The sequence below is a fragment of the Limulus polyphemus genome, unplaced genomic scaffold (genome assembly GCF_000517525.1).
Source record: "Limulus polyphemus unplaced genomic scaffold, Limulus_polyphemus-2.1.2 Scaffold5031, whole genome shotgun sequence".
In the NCBI taxonomy this organism is placed as follows: Eukaryota; Metazoa; Arthropoda; class Merostomata; order Xiphosura; family Limulidae; genus Limulus; species Limulus polyphemus.
This window is the reverse complement of record NW_013670641.1, coordinates 54,653-64,458: the sequence shown is the minus strand read 5'-3', so window position 1 is coordinate 64,458 and position 9,806 is coordinate 54,653. Positions and strand designations below refer to the sequence as shown.

The following is a 9,806-nucleotide window of genomic DNA, read 5'->3' as shown; positions in this document are numbered from 1 at the left end:
TACATATATATGTATATCTTTATAGAAAATACTAAAATGTAAAAACCAAAAATTTATTAAATCAGATATGAAAACTTAAATGAAATAAAAATTGAATAAATTACTCATGACAGCTGCAAAGCAATATAACAAAATGAATGTAGATTTCTAAAGTCTTTTAGCCTTGGCTGTAAGAATAAGGAGGCAATCATTTTAAAATTAAAAATGATAATTTAGATTTATTTTGTATTTTTAAACTTTTCAAGTTTGAGGCATCAAAAACAAAAATTACTATATAATATATTCAATCATCATAATTTAGGTATAATTTTTGAACCGTTAGGATTTTCAAAGGAAACAAACAAAATTAGGCTTAAAGGAATTTTATCTGTTTTGCTAATAAACTATTTATAGCTTTCTTAGAACTTATATAAGTGCAGAAAAGGATTAAACAGCATTCTCCTCACATTCAATCAGTGTTAATTACCTTGCTTAATTCTATCTTCATACTTTGTTTTATGAACATATTATTTCAAGCAGTTCTCTTTTTTCCAGCTCATTTGGTTTCTTTTTTATTCATCCAATTAACTGTGTGTGTGTGTGTGTGTGTGCACAGGTGGGGTCAAAGTGTACAGAATGCCATTCAACATGGTGTTTGTATTTGATGTCAGAGTTATTAACTATTCATTTTACCTTACCTTCCTGATTCAGTAAAGTTCATGGTAAAGGACAGTAAATACAAAATACAGTATAAAAGGATAGTGAAATTTCAATTGTGGATGTGAATTTTGTATTGAAATACAGTAAGTAAACTATACAATGAACAGAAGTATTTCTATCTTTCACACAAACATCACCTTGCACTCCAACTTGCAAGAGTCAAAATCAGACTGATGTTATCAACTGGAAACATATCATGAGTAGAAATACTTTTGTAAGCATCTGTTTGCATTTTATTAAACGTTTTCCACATTTCATGTAGATACACATAGTAAATTCAGAATCATTGCACCATTCCTTCTCCAGTATTGGGTTTGTCCAATGGACCAATTCTATGAACATTTCAAACCCATTACATTTCCCTACTTATGGGCTCTGAAAATTCTGGTGAAGTCATATATCTGGTAAAGGATTAAAAGAGTATCTCCGATAAAGCATTTTTTTACTCTAAAGGCAAAAAACAGAAGTCAAAACTCATACGTATTACTAAATCTATACTAAAACTCTTCTTGAATATACTGTTTACAAGCTTTTAATAATGTATCTTCTTTTTATGTAATAAGTAGTTTGCCCTTTTTGCTACAGTAAATGAATGACACAGACTGCTGAAAAAAATACATAGGGATCTTCTAAAAGCCAGTCTTCCTTACTTCATTATTATAAAATTTTGTGTTACTTTTAGTGAAATTTATTTAAAGACTTTATTTTTAAAATTTTGCTGACTTTAAATAAAGCAGTTTTTAATAGTGCTGTATTTTTACTTAATGGTTTTAAGATATATTTGTTCTGTAATATTTATAGGTTCTAATTCATATATGGTGTAACTTTTCCAATCCTAATCCAGTTCTGTGGTACAATTTTCATTCATTTTGTATCTAGTTTCATTCATTTTAACGACTGTTTATCCCTTTGAATACAAGTAGGTAAAAGTGCACACATCACAACCTTTTTACAGTTAAATTAAACAATTTTATTATTAATTTATGTCAATAAAGTTGGCATCAAACCATAGTTAATATAAGTTTTAATTTCTTAATTTCAAATGGGAATATTTAAATAAATTTTCAATCTGCATTTATGAATCACATGACACTTGTTTGCTCCAAATTTCCCACTTAAACATTCCTAACCTCTATTGGAGCTTCTGTGTTTTAATACAAATTATTTAGTTATAGTATAGATAATAATGATACAAAATTTGAACTCATAGCTTCCAATCATTTTTAGTTACAAAGTTATAAGCCAGAAAGTCAAGCCCACACACCACAGTCTTTCAAAAAAATTTCTATAATTATCTCTGATGTTTGCTATTACATTATTTATAACCAATAGAAAGAGAAGATTTTACATAATGCTAGCTTTTTTCTGACAATAGCTTTTGAATTATTCAACATACAATTTTAAAGTTGCTATCACTAACTTCATTGCAAACATGGTAAAAGAATTATTATAATACACTTATAGGACATTGTATTCTTTGTGCATGATATTATTTTGTGTTCTAAATTCAATATTTGAAATAAATAAAAATTCACTTAACTACTAACAACAACTATAGCAAAAACTAGGGTAACATTTTATCAATACTTCATGATTTCAAGTGCAAAAAAGTACAAGACCCATAAGTACTAAATTTCTTGTTGTTTTATATATATTTTTCATTTATTATTATAAATATAACTAAAATGTAAAAATTTGAAACTTATTAGGTCAGATAAGAGAAAATAAAAAGTTAAACAAAAACATTTCTCAACAATATATGCATGCAAGCTGCATGTGTTTTACATAATTCAGTATTTTGTTTAAAGTAACTTGAGCTAACTGTCACCAGGTGACTTATTGTTTGTTATACAGGTTTACTAGGTAGAAAGAACTCAAAGAGCACCAAAACAATAAAATTAAATGAAAACATGTAAACTGTTATAAACTTGAGGTAGTTTACAATAAATAATTGTGCTTTTCTCATAAAATCCACAATCATTCTAGATTGACAAAAAAGGGTAATTCAGATTTATTTTATATTTGTTTGTGGTGGCTACATGGTCAGTCAAATGGACCAAGTCCATACAATTTTAGGGTAGAGAAAATACAGATAAAATAGTTTTATTGAAAAAACGTTTGATATTCATATAAGAGGAAAACTATAAGAAAAAAAAGTGTTTTAAATCTTTACAAGAAAATCAACTTGCATTCAAACTAGTCAAAGTCTGACTACATTAATTCACAGATAAATCTTTAATAACAATATTTAATTGAAAAAATTTTATTTTTGTGTACAAAAGATCTGTAATTTTTACTAAATCTTGCTAAATTTCATGAAAAATGCACTTACTCAATTAAAAGTTATATATAGTGTGTATAGTTTTGTGGTAACATGGTGATTTCAAGGTCAGTCAAAATGACCAATCTCTTACAGAAAGAGATAATATCCAACAACTGTAATTTTATATTCAGTTTTACATTATTTCAGTTTACATTACACATTTTGTGAAAATTTTCTACATATTCTTAATTGATGTCCTTTTAAACAAGATGTAAAAGGTCAGGAACTTGTGGCAATCCTTTATCTTAGACAAAGGTTACATGTCACTACAGTAATTCTTTAAAAGCCTATGCTTGTTTGACCATACTGATACATCATTACTCCCTGAGAGTGCAAGGTAATATGAATTGTAGAGAGGCTATCTATCTTGAAAATGTATAATGAAAATGATTCTTGACATAAGTAACCTAGAATTGTAGTATACCTCAAAAGGAACTTTGTTCTGATTTGTACAATATCATTGTTATTTTTGTCTTCATCTCAAGTAAATGTATTTCTCTCTAGCTCCAGCAGTCAAAGAAGTCACACAATAAACTTTGAAGCTGGCCAGTACAGTAATACCTCATTACCCATTACTTTTATTGTTGTTTGTGTAAATAAATAATTTATTTTGTTTTACATGTGTACTTGAGTCATTTCCTTCGCCGTCCATACTAGATTAATTCTTTAAAAACAGTTCCTAAATCTGATATTTATTGCAATTTGATTATAGTTTACCAGTTTAAAATAAGTGTACCTGAACACCACATATAAAACTCCATGCACATAAAGAAGTAAAAAATAAGCAAAAAATTCTTAAATAACAAGCTATTAGGAAATAATGACATATGATATACATTTTAGTTACAGTATAGAAAAAAAAAGATTCTGAGATTTTTTCATTTACATCCCAAAAAGTATATAAAATGCTGAAACCATTACAATATTAGATGAATATACAAAAGATTAACTTATTTTATATTATGAATTTACCTCTGGCTCTTCTCCTTTCCTAATCAATTGCTTTTGTGTCATTCTCGCAATGTTGCAAACATTTGACTAAACAGAAATAGAAATTATGCCATGTATTTAATCGGTGCTTAACTACTTTAAGTATATATACATACAGAGTAAAATGCAACATTAAACACAAGAAGTTCTAAATTCTTTTCTATTTCAAAACAATATATCACATTAGTGGTCACCACACACACAAGTAATAAAAATTCTTTAATAGTCAATCCCAAGGAAAAGGAATGTTGCTTACTTTCTTTTTTTCTTACATAACCTAATAAATCTTATTTAAACAAATTATGCATAATGTGATACACAACTTTACCATTTTCTCAACAACACCTGTATATAATTTTACTATGTGATCAATGATTCACAAACCATGGTAATAGATTCTAGGCTAAATTTAAATGAAAAAAGAAACTAAATTACTAAAAAAGAAAACAAAATTTATTTATATATTACAAGAACTGAGTTCAATTCTTCTTGTTTTTGACAAGGAAAATTTCTTATGAATAACTTTCCTTCCACACCAGCTATAATTACTATACCTGTCAAACTTGAACAGTTCAAAACAATTACAACCATAGCTTTTCCACACTTATAAAATGAGTTTTTAAACTGCAGTGTGAAAATCCTTATATCACAGGAAAAGGTTCTATCTGCTGTTAGAAAAAACAATTAATCTAAAACTAGGTTACATGACCAACCATAATTTCTGATCTACATATCAGATCCCAAAATCTAGCTACTTTTTTTGTTTTTTAATGAAAACAAATTCTAACCTATTTCTTTCATAATATTTACTGTCTTAGGCTTAGCCTCATGATAAATATCAAGCTTACCAAGTTGACATATATGAAATTTGAATATACACAGTGTTGAATATCCCATTATCAAATAATGACAGACACTTTCTTTGGAATAAAACTATTTAATTTAGATACATGTCAAAACCTGGTCCTTGAGGATGCAGCGAGCAAATATTATGGCTGTAACACTTTTATGGCATAGAACATTAACATGTCAGGTACACAATGTTGAACTTTTTAAAATACTAATACATGTAGTTGTACTGATATGTTCCAGCAAATAGGAGGTACATAACTTTGCCTTCCCATATTTTCAAGGTTGTTACATATGGCAAGAGGTCAGTCCAGAACAGGGCAGTGATTAACTCAATTAATTAATCAATTAACATCACATAAAATAATCAATAAACCAAAATTATGATTCAACTGCTTAAAGTCAGGAAAATAATCAACTAATCAAAATACTGTCATTATGATTATTGATTAATTCAAAGTTTTTCAGCTTAATCTTCATGTCGCAAGTCACAAAAATAATCAAAAACTTAATAATTAATGTTTTCAATTATTCTATCCATTCAAGTCTCATTTGAGGATAACCATTTAATTAGCCTAATGTAATGGTTAATCAATTATCAAATTCTACTAATCACCCATCTGTACTCCAGAGATATCTGTACATCTTCTCTTGTGATATGTTTATCAAGTTATCAAGCTGGCCGTTAATATATTGTGTGGAAAGATGGAAGTATTGGAAGACTTAAGTCTCACTCCTTTTTATCTCAATGGTACTCATCTAAAGATGTGTGTGACTTTGCATTATGGGAAGACTTAATGGACCTTAGGATTAAATACAATCCTAACCAAAATTAGTTCTTGGCCAAAATAAACTTTAAGATCATATAGAGAATTTATCAGGTTTATACTGGTGCCTGCTAGTTCTTGGTTAGAATAGACTTTGCAAAAGTTTCATAAATTTGCCAATTGTTGCCTTGGGTTATTTCCAGAATGAAGCCAGTTGGCAGCACAATTTCACATTCTTTTTTTGTTTTGGTGAAATAAAAATGTTATTTGTTTAAAGTAAAACAACTTGTCTAGTCTCTTTCTTTATAGTCTAATTTAATTTAGTTAATTTATCTAATTAACTGACTCACTTTTTGTATGGAGACACGAAGTGGCAAAGCTGTTACTCAAAAATGGGATGCAAAATATGTTGCATTGATGTTCAGTTTTCTTGTGTTTATGTAGAAGATTTCTTTGAATTTTCTAGAATTTTTCTTAGTTGAGAAACTTGTAGTTGTCACAGTTAATGGTGTGACCTGTGATAACGACATTTTTTGGTATGGGTTACATGAAATTACACATTTCTTTGCCATTAACAAACAAATGTTCAGACAAACTGGAAGATGCTCCTTGGTTCAATACATAAGATCTTACTGCTAATGATAAATTGGAACTAGATGACAAAAGCAGACCTAAGGCTGCCTTCAGCAATCAAAATGACTTGTATACATTTTGTGTAAAGCCCAGCCTTTGTGATGCATCTGCCACTTTGCAGAAGTTGATGGAGCTTACACTGAGATAACTGTAATGGAAGAGGCATTTAATCTATGTGAACCAAATTTTTGCATTGTCCAGTTGTGCTGCTGAGAACCTGCAAGTAGTGGTTAAGTGGATAAAAACACTAGGAATAGAAATGATGACAAAAAGAGAGCATATGGATTTTTTACAATGTAGACAGGGACAGTTTACTCTGATGCTGTAAAAATTGTACATGTTAAAGATTAATGCAAGCCTGTGACCAAATGAGATGTCCTGAGCTTTCTAAGCTTTGTGCCATACTACTGATGGTTTGTAGCAAACTTCTCCAAGACAGCTGAACCATTGTTCGATCAGATTTTATTTCAAACATCTTACAGGGATAAGTGGAACTTTTGATAAAATCTAAATCTGCCAGGAAGTTTGAGAGCCTATTTTTCCCCCAATAGGGTTAAGGGCAAAGCCTCCAGAAGTTTAGAAATGTTGTCTGCATTGAGCACAACTGGTTTGACTAAAGGACAAGAATCCTTTCTTACACTGGTGGTGCCATAGTACTGCTAATAAAATTGAAGATATTGATGTAATTTTGATAACTTTAGTATATATATGGATAACTTACTAAGATAACTCTTTAGATTCATAAAGCATTCTATGTTTTTACCTCAACAGTTTAATTTAAATTTTTATGGTTATGAAGTTTAACAAATCTACATCATCAATAAATTAATCAACAAAGGGTGTGAAATAAATTTAAACTATCATTCAAATTTCATTATTTTATTTATTTCCCAAACTGGCAAACATCAGAGTTATGCCAAAACAAATTTCTATTTTACCATTACCCCCATCCCTCTTCTATATCTACATCTAATTTGAGAAATACTTGAAATATCTAAGCAAAATAGGTTACTTCAAAGAAAAATTTGAACAAAATAAACATGGTCATGATGACAGCTAGCCTAGTTCTATTAGAGATTCTACAATAAAGTAGAAAAAGAGATTATTTACTTGTTATGTTAAACAAGTGAAAATGTTGTCAGTTTCAGTTCTGGAATTTTCATATTATTGATCATATTCATAACTGAACTATATCCATAGAAACTTATTCTTCACAGATCAGTCAATTGTTTTAATGAATGGTACATAGTTATTTTTCAGCTTTCTCATCATAAACATCCAAAACAATCTCAGTCCATACAACTAACAAAGCTGGCACTAAATGAGATCTCATGTTACAAAATTTAATCATCAAATCATTTACTCATTATTGTATGGAATGAAAACTAGGCTCTGTTTTTCTATTTACTTATACTGAGTCTCCAAATGGTTCACTTCCAATGGTTGAACAATTCTGACACTTAACCATCTATGAATTTACTTACACAAGAGAAGAATCCATGCTAATGATCTCAAAACATATCTAATACATAAGTGTATAATGGATTTGCAATGATTTCAAGAATGAACATAATGGTCAAAAAAAGTCCAAAATCATCAAATGGTGAAAGACTATAATACCTAATATTAGATGGAGTGAAGAATGTGACCAAGAATTTCAATTAACAAATTATGCTTTGGCTGAAGCTCCACTGTTACCACATCCAAAACAAGATTGACAATTCATCCTGGATACAGAAGCAAGAGATAGTAGAATTAAAAGTATTGTCACAGCTGTAAGAAGGTGTGGGGCATGTGAATGCACATACCAGTTGTGTGGATGTTGAAAGCCAATACTGCACAACAAAAGAAGAACTGCTTGCAGTTGTACTAGTTGTAAAACACTATTGTTGATACTTGTATGACAGAAAGTTCACCATTAACTTAGATTATGTGTAACTGAAATTAATAATGAACTTTCAAAATCCAGAAAGTTTTATTGCACCTTGGATGATGGTGTTACAAGAGTAAAACTTCATCATACAGTACTGTCCAGAGAAGTAGCACGCTAATGCAAATGAAATATCTTACTAGATGGTGGGAGCTCATCTATTTGCTGAATGTTCATTACTTGGTCATCATTTACCTATAAAAGCTATCGTAGCAGCAGTGACAATGAACAAAACAAGCAGTGCAGTCTTCATTAGTGAATGGACATCATTCAATACAAACCTAGAAATTTGTAACAAGCTACTCCAGTACCCAGATATTGGACACAATTTGTTATGCAGCAAAATTAATAACAGTTTTCTGAGATCTGTATGTAAAGTACAAGCATAAAAAATCTTGTATGAGTAATCAAAAATGCAGGATGGTGTGATGCACCACTATTATGAACCACATAAACATGGTGCCCAATGTTTGATACAGCTTGTGGTCCCAAGGGATCTTAGGTAGGATGCTCTGAATTTTGCATGACGAAAAGGTTGGACGACTTGAGTGTGACCTATGTGTTACTCCTATTGTGTGAAAGCAGTTTTTTGCTCTAATTTGTTCTAATACATTAAGAGGATGTAGTGTGTTGTTCAGAGGTTAAGCCAACTATACCAGTAATAACATCTAACATCAAGGTGTAGGTTCTCCACTGCAAAGAGCAACTTTGGATACCACTTGCTCTTTAATTAAAATGGTAAAATTAATTATATGAAGTGGTCATTATCAATTGCATCACTAAAGGGTTTAAACTTCATCTATTAGTTGATGGGGCAGTGGTCTGTCACAAATAAGTTAGCCAAATAGTAAATAGAACAATACAGACACTTGAAGAAAGCTGCAGAGAACAAGGTGAGAACCAGACCAATCAGTTTTCAGAATTTCTTTTACACAAACAAACTGTTAAGCTAATGCTACCAAAGTTTGTGAACCCTAACCAAACTTACTGGAGTGAGCACCTGCAGTATGTCATGCTGGGTTTTATGGTAGCAAAACAACAATTAACTGGTTGCTTACAAAATTTACCAAACATTCTGATGTAAAATGCCACTCCTAGTGGACATACGGTCATCAACTTAGTGCAGATGAGCCAATGTGTCTACAGGAATATGTAAAGGGTTACAATCTGCAGAAGTTGATATACAAAAATGTGTGTATTAACTGATATAGAAAACAGGTACATATCAAAATATGCTATGACAAGACACCATACAAATGAAAGTTTGTGTGGCATACTCTGGCAGCACATAAGGAACTAATGAAATTTATTAATTAATTAATTATTTAATTCATAACATTAAGAGCTGTAATGTCACATAGCATGAACTAGCATGTTGTACTTCCTGACCAAATAAAGCCATATATATATGTATTATTTTAATTTTATTGACCGACCTTTCACCAGTGTCTGACTAACATCACAGAAATTGCAATGACATGATGTATGTGCACTCATTACTGTATCCTATAATATAAGACTGGCCTTTAGAAAGTGACCTGATGAAGAATAAAATGTAAAAACTAGCTGTTCATGATTAGTCAACTAAAGGTATTTGGTTGGTTGTTTGGTGCTT

General features: G+C 30.2%; 1 protein-coding gene across 1 annotated transcript in view; it reads right to left on the bottom strand.

Annotated features, from left to right (window-relative positions):
* LOC111089021 (DNA-directed RNA polymerase I subunit RPA2-like) overlaps positions 1–9,806 on the bottom strand; it is a gene marked incomplete at its 3' end in the record, with an annotated part of 46,504 nt that overhangs the window by 6,618 nt on the left and 30,080 nt on the right. Inside the window, exon 6 of the mRNA XM_022400636.1 lies at positions 3,995–4,060. Within this exon, the coding sequence (XP_022256344.1) occupies positions 3,995–4,060 (66 nt within the window). The remainder of the gene's footprint in view (positions 1–3,994; positions 4,061–9,806) is intronic.